General features: G+C 46.6%; 2 protein-coding genes across 4 annotated transcripts in view; one reads left to right on the forward strand and one right to left on the reverse strand.

Annotated features, from left to right (window-relative positions):
- LOC143315027 (cystine/glutamate transporter) overlaps window positions 1-16,110 on the reverse strand; it is a 138,699-nt gene that overhangs the window by 79,315 nt on the left and 43,274 nt on the right. The window lies entirely within an intron of this gene.
- The window catches only part of ppfia2 (PTPRF interacting protein alpha 2), a 141,467-nt gene that overhangs the window by 47,590 nt on the left and 77,767 nt on the right, over window positions 1-16,110 (forward strand). Inside the window, exon 1 of one of the 3 annotated variants that reach the window (XM_076722439.1) lies at window positions 7,434-7,981. The exons of the other annotated variants lie outside the window; for them this stretch is intronic. Coding sequence (XP_076578554.1) covers window positions 7,901-7,981 — 81 coding nt within the window. The 5' untranslated portion in view covers window positions 7,434-7,900. Of the gene's footprint in view, window positions 1-7,433; window positions 7,982-16,110 lie in introns of those variants that run through there. 3 annotated transcript variants of the gene reach the window in all.

A 16,110-nucleotide genomic window follows, 5' to 3' on the forward strand; every position in this document is an offset into this window, starting at 1 on the left:
AAGGGTGAAACCTCGAGTACTTCCTGTGCTCGAGAGCTGCGAGGAGCTGCGAGGAGCTGCGAGTGTCGTTTCCTGCAGCTCCTTTAAAGGGTTTTTTTTTTTTTATCCCAGCAATACTTTAGGGTAGAGCAATTTCAAATGACAACCTGCTGACAAGATCTCCTCTTTGAGACCAGCTTCCAAGGGAGACAGTGTGAGAGGCAGCTTCCTGTACAGCTTTGGTGAGACAGCTTGGCTGTTAAGAAGACTTGGAATGTCCCAGAGGGCGGCGAGCAATGCAATAAGTCTCAGGCTCTCTAACTAAAATGCATCAATCTCCTCCGTTTTTGTCTTCTGGCACTGGACGTCTCACACAACCTGCTTTGAAATCTTGCAGATCAAAAATGGAAAATAATGGTCCCGTGGATTTCATCATCCGCCGATCGCTGGGACGAAATCAGACAGCAGCCAAAAAGACTGCATGAGTCAGAGCTTTAAAATGACCACATAAGACAAAAGGCAGCAGACTCAGAGGACTGGAACATGAAAGATGCAGTCAGAAGGAGTGTTGCAGAGTGACTGAAAGTGCAAAGATAAAGGGACATGGAAGACGTGCATTAGCTTTGAAGCTGCGCCGCTCAAGATCTTTATGTAAAGATACCTTCAAATGACAAAGTGTGTGCATGAAACATGAATTGCATGCATGCATGAAACGTTTGCAAAGCTGATTTTTTATTTATTTAGAAACTGCATTATTTACATCGGTGTTTGTTCGCCTGCAGTCTTCTTCTTCTTCTTCTTCCCTGTATTTTGCTGGAGCTTTTCTTGGAGGTTCACTGCCACCTGTCAATCAGTGGAATAGTGCGAAACCATTGGCTGGACTTGTGAATTGAGTGTCCTACATGCACAAGATATCCTGGAAATTGTTGGCAGGGCTTAGGGACTGACTGGAAGTCATTACTTATATGTGTATATATTGTAGTGCTGGATGCAAATTTTGGATTTTTAATTTGCGTTAATTGCTTTAGTTGTATTAGTGTTTCTCTCTTCCTGCTCAGGGGTAGCAGATGGAAATTAGCTAGTGGCTAAATCTGGTGCAAAACCTTTCTTCTCCTTGTGCGACTGGTGCTCAAAAACTGTGCAGGATACCTTTAAATTCATGTCCACCCACAAGAAATGATTAAAGAGAAAAGGTTAAGAGAAAAAAGGCAATAAAAATAGTCAAACTCAGACCTAAATATTGCACTTTGAGGCCAAAACATGGCATCTTCCAGTCCATTTTGCATGACATCTCCTAATAAAACCTAATAATCAAAGAGCAGAAACGTTTACCCATCTCCTTTGCATATCCTTGCACAAGATACACGATTACCACTTCATTTAAACTCACCTGCTGTATCACAGCTGTTTGAAGGCGCCAATGCACAACGTCTTTATTGCACCTTTAGATATGAAGTTGCTGAGCCGTGCTTCCACTAACCTGCATATGCAGCAAACGGCAAAAGCTGTACCTCTCTCCAGCACCCACCCCCTCCTCTGCCGTCTTATTATCCCACTGTATGTACAGTACTGTGCTCTGTGGCCTCAGGGCAGAGCGCCTTTCCAAATGCACGTGCCCACATAAGCAGATATTCTCTACGTTCCTGTGAGTTATTAGGACTTCTTTTTGAAACAGGATGATTCCAACGTCAGATTTTATAACCACACCACTGCTTTTAGTTGGAAAGCATCTCTAGCATGTTAGCAACAAGCAACGTATTTACAGATCACAAAAAAATCATCAAAGCAAAGCTCGAATTATCTTATTAAAGAGTGAAAATGGAAATATTAGGGACGGCTTTTGTTCCAGCAGCCTTAAAACCTTTTTTCTGCTCTCCATCTTGAGTCACATCTTATCGACTGGTTGAGGTTACACACACACACACACACACACACACACTGTACCCTTGACAATAGGCCTCCAGCGTTTCAGCAGTGACGGGAGCGGGGCAACGTCCATTAAGGCTGTCTGCCCACACATGACTGTTGACATGATCAATATGCCTCCGCTGTGTCTGCTGCGCTTCAGACCTTCCTTTTCCAAGAAGCCTCCGTGCGGGGAGGAACCCGCGACTTTTTCTGACACCTGCAGATCTAGTGGGAGCGTTACTCCGTCATCTTGCAAGATCCTTCAGTCGACGGATATTAAGATAAACCAGTCAAGACACTCTGCTGTCAGAGCAAAAGCAATCTAAAAACACTCAACGGCAATCGCAATCAGAAGCTTCAATTGCTCAAGAGTAAAGAAATTAGTATTCTGGATATAAGGATGAAGCAGTTACAGCATTGATGGGACTAATTTGTGAGGGGGGGGAAAAGCCACAAACAGCTAGAAATCATTTTCTTGACGTTAATAACAGCCGGTGGAATTTTGGTGCAGCGTATGGCAGCAGGGAAAAGCCCAATTAGGCGGCGACGAGTCTAATAATGGAAGGTGGCAGCGTTGTGGAGCCTGGAGGGGCCCTTCAGCTAGAGACTGAGCAATCACACACAAAGTTACACAGAGAATAAGAGAGAAAACCTCAAGCTTTTCTTTGCAAAACTTTCAGGAAAATCTCAACAGCCAAAACTCTTGTTTCTTCAATAATTTGTCCTGGAAAACGTCCTGTTTCTTAAGTATTTGGAGATGCGGAGATGCTTGTTCTTGTTGCTCATATATTCTTGTCTCTGTCTGTAATCTGACTCCACACCCAGAGGAGCAGTGCAGATTTGCCGCTCGCTTCGGCTGACAGTTGAGCTCTTTGGGGAGCTCCATTATACAGTAGGTACCACAGTACATGACAACAGAGCTTCAGCACCTTAAAGGGCCTCGTCTCTAGTCAGCTTGTTAAGAGTGTGTGTTTGACACTGTGTGTCAGGCGTGGCGACAAACAGAGTATGCTAATTTTAACATGCCACCATCTCCCCTGAGTGTCCCCGGTCCTGCAGTCCCACAGTGATTTATCATGTGCTGCATATCAAATGCGCACCTCAAGCAGTCAGAGCAGGCGGGCGTTGCCTCTGGAGCTGTGCTATTTACAGCAGTGCCAAGTTGTGATAGCTAGAAATGACAACACTGCGTCATTCAGTGGCTGTATTATCGACTGTACGCTGTTCGGCTGTTTTCAGCGCATGTCACGACCCGTATGTTGAAAATACATCCCGTGGACGTTTAGAGATTAATGGCTCTGTTTGACGGACAGTTCGTGCAGACCTTCAGGATCCTCCAAATGACCTTTAATGACCTTCCTGCTTTTCTTTGTGTGTGTGTGTGTGCGAGCAAATCTCCAGCTGTACTTTGTGTTTAAGGCTAATTAGCCCAGTTTAGCATGCTAATGCTTTCAGGTTCGTTGGTGAACATGGTAAACATTACGCCTGCTGAACATCATGTTAGCATTGTCGTTGTGAGCATGTTTGCGTTTAGATTTAGCTCAAAGTGTCGCTGTGGCTAAGCCTAGCATCATGCAGCAGATATGTTAATCAGCAGTATTGCCCATAGGTTTACATAACTAGTGGTTGCATGTGGTGCTGAAACAATTGGTGAACTATTCAAGGTGTTTGATGACGGTTTGGTGCTTTTGGCTGTGGGGACTTCTAATGGACATTTTTCACTGTTTTCTGACATTTTATAGACTGATGATTAACCAGCTAACAGCAGAAATATCTGACAGGTTAATCTGGGATGAAGTAGTGGCAGCCGTGCTTCCCTGACAGGTTGTTTTAGCCTTTGGCCGAGCGTAGCCATTTAAATTCAAGCAGTTTTCAAGATAACGTTCTCGTCTTGCATGAAGTTTGTTTTTAATAAATTGCCACTTTCCCCTCCAGCGTCGGCCCTTTTGACAGTTTGAGTTTCACATTTGTGATTTTGCTCCGCGTGTCCGGACACACTCTAATGACTCTCGATCGCAGAATAATTGCTTTCTGTCGTCTCATTTGTCCCCATTCGAAGGTTGTGTACGAGTATTTCATCTCGCTAATTAATCAGATTTTTCTGTCGTGTTCAGCGCTGAAACAGACCTGGATCCAGTGACGGCGTGTCGCTGCAGTATGATTTCCCTTTTTCAGACATAAAAGAATCTGTTCAAAGCCACAGAAGTCAGCCACTTTCCCTGATGCTGGTCCAGCTCTCATCCTTCCACGCTGGTTTAGCTTCCTACAGTTTCTTGCAGGATGAAGTTGCAACAGCGATGGCCAAATCCTCATTACATATGCACAAACCGGCACTCGTTTCTGTTCCTTGTTTGCAGCTCATTTGCAGTTTAAGTGGATGTTTGAGCAAACAGGCTTGCAGCAAAAGCTTTGTCACAAGCTTACAATGTGTGTTAGAGGCACATAGTGCACGCACACACACGCACACAGACACACACACTTGTGGAGTAAGTGTGTGATTTACATACATATCTCCAGGTTACCACAGCCCTGCTCACCATCATATGTGGCCTCATACTCCCACTATCATTCCTGTGGGTCATAGCTCAGTGTTTTATGTGTTTTCGTTCAGCATCTGGAGGAATTTTTATCTGACCTCATCAGGCACTCCTACCTTAATGCACATTAGCTTCGCTGAGCAGAAAAACACAGATCCTTCTCGAATCCCCACGTGTCACCTGTTCTCTCTGATGGATCTGTCGAAGGCTGCAGATGGCCTCACAGATTCGGACCGCGGGCCGATCAAATGCAGGCTTTCAAACCAAAAATCAATTTGTTTCAGCTCTTGGATTGATGAGAAAGGATTGTTTGTGTTTTTCCTCTTAAAGGGTTTAGATGCAGAGTGGGATGCTTTTGAGGAGGCGTGCGTGACAGCGCACGAACGCAGCTGCACGCGTGCACTCGCTCAGGTGTTGGTTTAATGAACGTAGTCTCTGTGTCTGCACAAACTGCCTCAATGAGACCGTGCGGATAAGCACTTTGATGAAATATTGATTAGAAATATTATTTTTTTAAGCACCCTGCTTTGATCAAAAATTCTATTAAGTGTAATTTGTACCACAATAAGCTGCTTTAATGAATTTAAAATCATTCTTTGGTAATTTTGGTCTCATGACTCAATTCTAATTTTTCATCTGCGATGCTTTGGCAGCCCGTAGACAAAGAGTCATGTCGATCAGAGCTGGAGAAAACACAGAGAGGATTGAGAGGCTGCAGCCAATCAGCACTTAGAAGCATTAAGCCATGCCCACTGCACATCTGTACAATGACGTCAGAGTCCAGTGCGCTGCAGCAGACATGTCCCTTTATGTGACTGATGTGCAGGAGGGCTTAGTACTACCCTGATGGCAAAGATCCCGCGTCCACCGTCCGACTCTGTCGTAATGTTGCAGCAGGTTAGGCACAGTTCACGAGTCAAATGGAGGATGTAGAAAGATTAGAGAGGTTAAGCATGAGTCCCTTATCTGTGATTCCTCTGAAACTCCTACTTTTTTAACCTTTGTGTCACATGAACACATGAACCTGCTTCATTTCGAATCACTTCACGTGTCCAGTGAAACCAGTTCGAGCAGCACATCACTGAAATAATCCCTGACTGCATGTCCAGTTTGTCCCAGTTCTCTGAAATATTTTTTACACCAAACATCATCACTGCGAGTCTGTAAAACTGAACGCTTCGACCACAGTGATTGATTTTAAGGAACAAAACAGTTTTATTTTTCCAAGTTTTAGTCCCTTAATAATTTAGTTTTAGATTTCTGGCTTTGTATTTTTCTTGTCGTTCCAGACAGCCAGTTGGTTTCTGTTTTCTTCTGTATGGTATAAAAATCAATACCACAGTGAACCTGGTGTGTCCAGTATCAAAGGAATCACATCCACGCCTCACAGTTTAGGTCCAGTGTGGAGGTTTCAGTGGTGGATGTTAAGTAATTCAGTGACAGTAATTCAACGAGGAAAGGTGAATTTGACTCTTGTGAGGTTCCTTTAATTACCACACACATTATTTTCCCGGAGGCCTGAGCTAACCCTCGTCAGGTTGAGCCCACAGTGAATCCACAGCGTCGAGGGGGAATTCACTGTGGGTCACATTCCGGGGTCAGCAGTGCAAACTCAGCTCAGTCTGCTGCTCCACAGCTGGAGACGCCGTTAACCTGCTGTGTCAAGAGCAAATACTTTGAAGTCTCCTGGAACCAAATCCCTCCGAAGAGCGCGAGGCTAGCGGCGATTTAAACCCACTCAGCTTAATAAAGCTCACCGAGCTGTGCCTAACAACACGGAATCAGGCCAGAGCGTGAGCCGCTTGGGTCCTTCCTATAGCGCCAAACCAGATTTGATGTCCGAATATAAGCCGGATACTTTGTGATCCAGTTACCCACCTCATCAAGATCCGCCATGTCAACTTGAATGCTGGCACCAAGTTCAGTGGAACAAAGGAAATTATTTCATTTTTAAGATTTTTTTTTTTTTTTTTTCCCCAGATGGCTCTCAGTAGCTCTGACAAAGAATTGGATTCAAAAATGTGAATTACTCTCATGAAAAGGCCAGTTAATGAGAGAAAATTGGCTGAAAAGTGGAGACACTCCTGGTCGGACGTCTGCTCGAGCGGGTGCACTCGTCTTCATGTGGAATTGCAGATAAAAGCTGCCTCTAGACGACGAGCTCGTCTTAAAGCGGTTGGAGCAGTCGTATGTCATGGAAACCTTAAAGTGCGTCAGCAAAAAAAAAAAGAAAAAAAAAATCAATATAGACCTGCAGGGGAACATGGCAGGTCTGTGGAAGATGCTTCGAAAATGCTTCGATAATGGACGGTGGGCGGATATTTGTGGACGACAGACGACGTCACCGTGCCTTTTCCCTTTGAATAAGGTGCGTTTGTGAGAGATGATGGCGTGAAAATTAAAAAAAAAGATAAATACATTGTTGAATAAGTTTATTCCTCACACAGAAACGACACCTCGAGGTGATCATGAAGGAGTTCCACTTAGAGACGAACAAAAGTTCGAAAACCTTTTATTTTACAACTTGTGTTTGCTGGTGCACCCACCTCCAGACCCCAGCCTCTGTGAGCCAACAGCATCTCTCATACTGAGTACTTCAGACATGAAAACCTCTCCTCCTGCTCCACAGTTCAGGAATTCAAGCATCCGTCTCCTCCTCCAATCAGCGCGGAGCTACACTGCAAAAAATGCGCATCTATCACAGCCTTCACTATGTAATAATCCAGAACAGTGTTGGCACGTTTCCAATGCAAATATAGTCATTTCTAATCATTATTATTTTCTATGTTTATTTTCTAATCAAAATAAAGATGTTTGTTTAATTTATTTTAGTTTTTCTTTTAGGTTTGTCTCATTTTTAAGTACGCCCATGCTTTAAACAAAAACACTTTCCTGCAACAGTTTGTTTTCACCCGAGCGCTCATGAACCGACTTTAAATGACTTTCTGTCACAAAAGGACGTTTTTTACAGTGTAAAAACAGGGCGAACGTGCGTCCCCGCCGCCAGTCGAGGCACCCGGTGTGCTGTTGGCTGAGCCGCGCCGTGATGCTCTGACTGATTATTGGTGAAGCTGGAGGAGGAGGGAGGCGATAATCCGCGCACAGACGGAGCCATCCGAGCCGCGGGCAGAGCTGCTTGCAGCGGGCGTCGGGACGCCATGGAGCCGCTGTCTCTGCGCGGGGTTTCCTCTCCAGGCGAATCCCTTCAAGGACGCACAGAATAGCGATCTGCACGCGAGTAGGGACGCGCGAAGAAGACCAGAGAGTCGCCTCGTTTTCACTTTTGTCATCGCGGTTTTCCTTTCCCTCGGGGCGTTGCGCATCTCACCGGAGCTCCCCACCATCCGATGCCGGGAGCGCAGCGTCGGGTCACGGGCTGATCCGAGCGCTCGCCTCGGAGTTTCTGTGCAGCACGCCGCGCTTGGCTGACAGATAAACACGAACCAGCTCTGGATTGTTTGCCCATCAAAGGGATTATGATTTTCTCAGACATGAGCACGGGGACCAACTCCCCCAAGGTGCACCCACCGAACGGGACGAGGTTTTACACATTCCAGGCAAGTTGACGCGGCTTCAGTCCTCCTTTCAGCGGCTGTGCATCGTCGCTCAGATGTCAGCTGCTTCTTATTTCAGTGCTGCTTGTGTTTTCTTTTCCTGTGAAGTCTCTGATGCTTTGAAACGGAGATGCTGTGTGGCTTTTGTTTGAGATGTTTGCATGCAAAAAAAAAAAAATGTCTGCAGAGGAGCGCGTGCTGGCTGTTTCTCACCTGCACGACTCCCCCAGACTCTCACAGCAGCTCAGTCCTAATTTTCCGTGACTTTGCATCGGGTTTGCAGTGCAGTCCACTATTGTTTTACACTGTATGTGGATCCAGAGAGACGCAGCTAGAAATAAGTGCGGTAAAGTGAAAGCAAAGTGGGTGATGAGGAGTTGGTATGTGCACCCGGTCATCGTAGAGGAATAACATAAGGGACTCATCATGAAAGAAAGAATGCAAGAAGAATATGTCAAAGGAATTTCAATGGTTTCACACTTCAGCTTGTTAAATAAAACATCTGAGCGAGAGTGAGAAAATTCAGAGTTCATCTTCATCTAGCTACTGTATAATGATGTTCAATTATTCATGCTCAGCAGACTGTACCTCACCCCCTGTATATCTATATTTGAATTGTGCTCTAGTTCTGTTATATTCCCCCTGTTTTAAAGAGAAATAAGGACAAACGTGCACAGCGCCCTACATTGATTACCGTAGGCTATCCATGCATATTACAGCTCTGCCCAGAGCCCATGCATGGCAATGAAGCACTGTCAGTGGATATCGATCGACTGCGTTCCACATGACTCCTGTAACCGAGCCAGCACTTTTCAGTTTTTACCGTGGGTGGAAGGAAGAAGGGAAGGAAACGTCTCAGCGAGGGAGATTTTATTTTTTTTCGCAGCAGCCCTCGAGAACCTGCTGGTTGGCTGTGCAGTATGAAAAGAGAGTGGGGGGAAGAAAAAAGGTGTCGATGGTTTGATTTCTGGCATCCAGGTGCAGCCAGCGTGATTTCAGACGCGGCTGCTGTACTGGAGATGAGTGGAAAGTGGTTTGTGGGTTGTGTTTCAAGTGAGCTGAAGTGCTGATGGGAGCTCAGGTTTAGATGAAATGTTTATGGAGAAATACACCTGCCTCATTGGTGTCATCACAATCTGGGCCAGCGGCGGCAGCGTGTCTCATCCCTTCCTGCGAGTTTAAGATCTTTTTTTCAGATTTGTTTTGCCGGCGCTGTGATGTTTCAGATGCTTCTTTGCTGTTACAGTAAATAACAAAGAAAGGCCAGCGGCTGCAAAAGCCCAATAAGCCACAGGATCATTATCTCTGCCTCTTAAATCACCTCATCCAATATCATGATCGTCCGCTCCGCCGAGTCGCTGTGAGTTCCACACTTGAAGATTTTTTCCCCTTTGGTGTTTGTCTGGGGCGTCATAAACCTCGCTTTGCCCTTTCATGTCAAATCATTAGTGAAGACAGGCTCCCCGAGGGCTCGTACCTGTTGGAAGAAGCTCCTCTGATATCGCAAAATCAAAAGGCGTCTCAGCTCGCAGATTACAGTCCCAGGAAATCCCCATGAAGAGGAATCGTATGGAAAAGCAGCGCTGGGCTGCTTCAGTACACGTAAATCACCGCGCCTCGTTTCCTGTTAGGTCAAAGCGTGCGTCGCTGCCAAATCAGTGCTTTCTCCGTGCAGCCATTTTGAATGCAGTCCCTGTCAGATTGTTTACCAACTCCTAATGATATTCATTTGATAAGATTGCCCTTCCTAGTTTGCAATTACAAACCGTCTGGGGCAAATTGAATTAAATTGAAATGTGGGTGCCTTTTGAAGCCTCGGCGGCTCCATCAGCATGAAGTTATTCAGGCCCGTTAGTATTCACCGCCAGGCTCCGCAAACATGTACCCAGAAGTGTCAGAGTTTGCTTAGTTTGGGAGCTCGGGAGTCTGCCACACAGCTGTGTCTACAGTCTCTGCAGCTAGCGCCGACACCTCCTTAATGACATTTGGAGGCAACAGAGGTGACACATTAAGACGAGGGGAGTCAAATACTGCGTCTGTCTTTGCCAACCTGCAGTTTTGTGATTAACAGAGACGTCTTGAAATTGATTGAAGTACAGTAAAAACAAGGTTAAAGGCCTGTACCCATGCTAGCAGCTCTGTGAGGCTAGCTTAGCACAGAGCAGCTTTAACATTAGTGTGCTAACCTGCTGACAGGGCTAATAGTTAGCAGGTGTAACACACATATTTTAGCATGGTAGCATTTTGTTGGTGCCAGTGCTCTGAGCCCATTGGACCATTTAGTGGATTCACAGCAGACACATGTTCCGTCTCCGTATCCTGTTGCTCTTCCTTATAAAGTCCAACAGGAACTTTACGTACGTTTGATGCCCCGTTATAAAAAAAAAAAACAAGGAAAATCTAACGACATGTTTTTATCAAGCGTCACTTCAGAGACTCGTTCTGGTGAGAGTCAGTTGGAGGAACAGTGTGCACAATGTTTCTGCTCCCTGGGCGATTTTCTGGTGAGATGAATGCAGTTCTGGGATGTTGAGCTTTTATGAAATAAGCTCACTGAGTGCCAGAGTCAGATGTTCAAACACGTAGAAGAATCTCGTGTTGTGAGTCAGACTCCAGACGCCGTCCGACAGTTGAGATCACAAAGCAGCGTCTCTCACTGATGCTGAGTTTTAGTCGAGTGTCACTTTAGAGGAGAGTTCACTCCAGTTCAGTTCAACCTTTGTGGGATTATGAGTTGCTTTGTCCATGTCCTTGTATTTAATATCCCATTGTTCCTATCCAATCGTACCCCGCTAAAGTGTTTGTCAGGGTTGAGCTACCAGAAAAATTAGATATAATTGTTGCCCACTGTTTGTCCTTGGTTGTCAAATTAGCGCTGCATGTGATTAGTCTCTTCAGCTGCAGCGTCTTTACCCTAAAGGGCTCTCTCTCTTTCTCTGTCTCTCTCTTAAAATGCATTGCTTTCCATGCAGCGTGTCACCTCTCGAAATGGAAGGTACCATCAGAAGGAGAGGCCGTTAATTGAGAGGAACTGGATGTCAAGAATGAGGCACCGCTGACCGAGTCTGATCAATGCTGAGGCAGAGTCACAGGTTTCAGCTGTGGCCTGCTGTTGGAGTGGAGAGGAAGGAGCTGGCTCTCCTTCAGAGTAATCCTCTCCTTCACAGTGAGCTGGCTTTTTGGAAGTTCGGGCAGCTCGGCCGCCGGAGGGATTCGGCTAAAGGGCGGCTGTTTTCGGGTCGTCTCTGAGCGTCTGTCCTCGGCGCTCTGTTTGCAAGCGCGGCCGCAGCCCAGACCAGCCCCGCTTCATCAACCCGTTACAGCCGCGCCTCGTTTGGCTCGCCACCCTGACAGCCTGACTGAGGGTTTGCATTCAGCGCTTGACAGAAAAGAGGGATGACACTGCTGGGCACGCTGATTAAAAAGTGCTGCTTCTCATTTAGCCTGGTGCTTACCTCCGCGTTCAGACCGAGGCGCCGATGAACCCGCGTTCAGCGCCTCTCGGTCAGGCGTGAATCGTCTCCTGTGTACATCTTAGCGCCTTCACACCCGCACCCGAGCACTTTCAATGGGCCCCGTCAGGCGCTTTGAGCAGGGAAGGTCTGCGAGACGGCGTGACTCATCAGGGGACACCAGGCAGCAGTTTGAGTGACAAGTCGGCACCTATTTCTTGTGCACCCGGAGGTGTCCTGTCATGGCGATGCCTTCCAGTTTATCCCCGGTGCACTCGGTCTATTTTAGTCTTCAGTTTTCTTGCCTTTGTCAGTCGAACGCTGGCAAGTTGATTGACGGGAAATCAACAACAAGCTGATCATCAATCAAGTATAAGTATTCATATACTATGTAAGTTTCCACTATTTTTCAACATTTTATACAGTTGAAAATGAATCAGCAGCTGCTTTGATAATCAATTAATTGTTATTTTTAAGCAAAAATGCAAAAATGTGAGTGTTTTCTTCTCTAATATTAAACTAGATCATTTGGATTTTTGGACTGTTGGTGGAACAATTTAAATTGAACTTGGTCTGGTAATTGGTTAATTGAGAAATCAATCAACAAGTTCATTGATATCATTGATAAGGAAGTGACATTTTGATTTATTTCCTGTCATCTTTGCTCAACTTACTGTACTGGTGACCTCTCACTATCTCCTGCGTGTCAGCACTTAATCTTGGAAATCCCCATTTGTGCAGCATGACGATAGGCCGAATGCGGCGTCCCGCCCCTTTGGCGTGCCGGAGCAGCCTGTGGTTACTCTGCTCGTCACGTGACAGCCGGGGCAGCGCTGCAGGATCGCTGCACGATTAGCGGTAAAACTTTACTTTTCATTTATCCACGGACTGACACGGCTGCAGAGCGACGAGAGCAAAGACTCACAGCGAGGCGCGTGAAGGTAGACACACATACGCGTACGCTCACGCACACACAGTAATACGCCCAGCTGTGGGAGCGAGCTTATCCCCCCAGCTGTCTTAGCCGGCGCCCTGTCACACACACTCCCCCTCCCCTCCTGGCGTGCCCCGCCCTCACAGCGTCATGTGCTCGGGGACGGCGATGGAGCAACAAAAGGTGGCCGTATGCAAATGAGCGCAAACACGGCAAATTGATACACGGCCGACAGATTGAAGTCGAAGTGCTTGACCTTTTCTTTGTTGCGGCGGCACACGGTAATTGCTAACAAAATGCCCCCCGACGCACTCAAACACACAGCGCTCCCCTCGGTATCTATTCCCGCTGCTGCTGGTCTCCTGAGTGGTGTGTGTGTGTGTGTGTGTGTGTGTGTGTGTGTGTGTGTGTGTGTGTGTGTGTGTTGGATGCGTTTGCCCTATTTTCTTGGTCTTTTTTTAATCAGCCCTCGTGCATTTAAAATCTGGCCAGGGCAGATGGGGAAGGGAGTTTGACCCACTTTGATGGATTCCACACCGATTAAAAGGATGAGTGAGCTTTCGAAAGCAAGAGGCCCCTGTGTACGTGTGTGTTTGGGTGTGTGTGCGTGTTGCCAGTGTTTGTGTGTGGGAACAAGGGACAGAAGCAATTGAAGACCGTTTGTGTGCCAGTGATGTGTGTGTGTGTGTGTGTGTGTGTGTGTGTGTGTGTTACTGTAAAGCTTTGGGAGGGAGCTACGTTGCAGCTCCTCCAGGAACGTGTGAGCTCGCAGTCGGTTCAGAACAGTTCATTCCTCCACGGCGCGCGTTAACATCCACGTTCTGTCCACGACGCGCACGACGGAGCCGATCGCTGCCGCTCCAGGCGACGCTCGCCGCTCCACCCAAACTCAGTTTTTGCTCTTTTTTTTTGCTTCTGGACTTTATTTGAAGAAAACAAGAAAAAAAGTTTGAAGATCTTGTCCCAATTTATCAAAAATGAAACTTTTTTTTTGGCGATAGTTACAAGAAGGATCCTGGAGCTGAGGCCTGTTAATATCCTGTATTTTAGTTTATTTTCAACAACTCGCATGAAAAGACCAAAACCAACACATTCATGTGGTCCTACCGCTTTGTGGTTGAAAACAGTCGACAGTAAATGGCACTACTCGCTCCTTCAGTGTGAGTAACTGCTAAAAACCTCAGCGCCCTGCTTCTTCCGGGTATTGTTTAGCCTTTTTTAATAATGGAAGTATATATTCATGACCCATTTTCAAAGATTTATGTCTTCAGTAGGAACAAAACGCTTCGGGCTGAGTGCCACAAAGGCAAGTGAAATAGTACTGAGAGACTTCTGGTACCAACAGTAGATTTATCGACATTAACAAAGATGGAGAACGTCGCATTTCCTGCCTCATGCTTTAACGTCACGCTCGCGTATTCTCCCCCTCTTTATCACACATCATCCTTTAATCTCCTGGTGTCATGTCAGCCATTGTTAGCACATGGCCAACAGTGAAACAAAACTGATGCAGTGCAGAGCTGGTGTGCTTCCATACACATACACACACACACACACACACACACACACACACACACACAGATCCCACAGAGGTTTTAAAGCAGAGTAGGGTGCACACACAGGCCAGGCCACTCACATCAATAGAGTCTAGTGTGCCAACAACCTCTCTTCATTGATGCAATTATGGCGTAACCCTTCGCCTGGCTCGCTGCGGCGGTCTGATCTCATTTATCCAACAATGTGGAGTTTTTAAGCGTGTGGCCTGACAGAATGCAAAACCGTGAATTCATCAGTTTCTCTTTTCCAGGGTGAACTCGCGTGCTCTGTGCTCGCTCGAACGACCGACTCGTTAGCTGTTTGCCTGTGAGAGCGACATCAGTCCTGAGGTGTTAAAGATGTTAACTGAGGCGGGCCAAAGAAAGTCAGCTCGCGCCCTGTCAGGACAGACTGAGCCTGGAGAAAGGGTTCGACCTGCTGGAGAGGAAGAGGGTCAGCGCTGCGACTCAGAGGCTGCTTCACGCGTTGTTCTCGGACAGTGTGACTGCGTTGAAATGCTTTCGTGCCGCTTGTTTCGATGGCAGAGGGAGGAGAGATGGAGATAGCAGAGGAGTGAATTATGGCCGGTAATAAAACGAGCCCTACCTCAGCGCTGATCACCTCACTAGAGACTCATTCAGCCATTGACATTGTGTCATTTCCCCCCAGATTCAATGCTCAGACACCAAGTGACCTGATAGAAATAATGCACAGCCGCGACAGAATGAAGGAGAGCCATCCGTCTCTTTATCTGTTTCTGTGGCACACACACACACACACACACACACACACACACACAGTGTTTCCATCCCCTCACCGTCCTGTAATGCTCTTCACAGCAGAGTCACTTCCAACTTTTCATGGAGTACAGCTGCCTCAGTCTCATCCACGCTGCGTTTCTGCTGCTGTTTTCAACAATGTGCTCGTAATCCCACCTGCAGCTGCCATTGGTCACCTGGCATGAACAGCCATGAATGGGCACAACACCAGCCTCGTAAGAACTGCTAAGCCAATCAGAGACGTGGGCGGCAAATTAAGAGGTCTGCCATCAGAGTCGGGGGCAAAAGTCAAGTTCAAATGAATATGAACAGACGTGTTTGTAATTTGAATCCAGCTGCCACAGATTGTCGTCTCACCTGGTTCACAAAGCGACAGGTGACTTTCATCCACGATGCAGCCAAATAAACCCCGACTGAACGCTTTGAACAACCGCCTATCAGATGCTTTGGTTTCCTGATTATTCCCCCAGAACGTGTTGCCAGGCCCCAACATTTTACACGATCAAAGAGAACAGAAATAACCTAGTTTACTGACGGCAATAGATTTTTCCCCCCCTGCTGGAGCACAAGGCAAATCAATTCAAATGGCCTGTTGTGCTTTCCTGTGTGAATTTTGAATTTGAGCAAATCATTACAGACAGTCATTTAGTTTTTTTTTCCAGTTTCAAAAAAGAAGTTCCAGCTTTGGTGTTGGTGTCCTGCTGGGTTTGAAGTCCATTGATTTTCAGACAGTGTCGGCTCAGTAAAGGCACGGGGGCAGAACAGTTATTTAAACTTTATCAAAATCACAATATGGCGTGAGAGCTGCAGTTGGAAAAAAAGGTCAAATGCATCCAACGTGCCATTATAAATGACTAAATCACTAAAATCGTGACTCGTATTACAGCATCTGTTATCTCTGTCTCTGTGGCTGTCGGGTCAAAGATGATTTTAAGCTGTTATTTGCAGCCGGTGTAGTCGCCCCCTGCTGGTTGGTGAAAGAATGCAGGTTTAAGGTGCTCGCACACTGGCTTCATTTTAAGCTCCGTCCACTCATCACGCTGACATGACCATTCACTGAAGCCGGAGTAACCGTTCCATGAGGCCCTGCACCATTAATTTTATACCTCACACGTGCTCTGTAATGGGAGTAGTGGGGGATGTCTTTGGCCCTCCTGCGTTCCGCCATTAACTCTACATCTCCGCGCCTTTGTCTCGCGACCCCGACTCCTTCTGTCCGTCACTGCGGCGCAGTCCGTTCGGAGGCAGGCGACTTTGTGTTTTCAAATTGCTATCAGGGTAATTCATTCATCCCGAGCCTCTCTCAGCCTGCTGTGTTAGACTTTAAAAATGGTCTCAGTGTTTCTCTCACCCACGCTGTCTCTCTGCAACATTATGTTTCCCCCGCAGTCATTCACATGGCGATACAGTGCGCAGTGGCCTTTGTGAATA

The sequence above is a fragment of the Chaetodon auriga genome, chromosome 22 (assembly GCF_051107435.1).
Source record: "Chaetodon auriga isolate fChaAug3 chromosome 22, fChaAug3.hap1, whole genome shotgun sequence".
NCBI classification, from domain to species: domain Eukaryota; kingdom Metazoa; phylum Chordata; class Actinopteri; order Chaetodontiformes; family Chaetodontidae; genus Chaetodon; species Chaetodon auriga.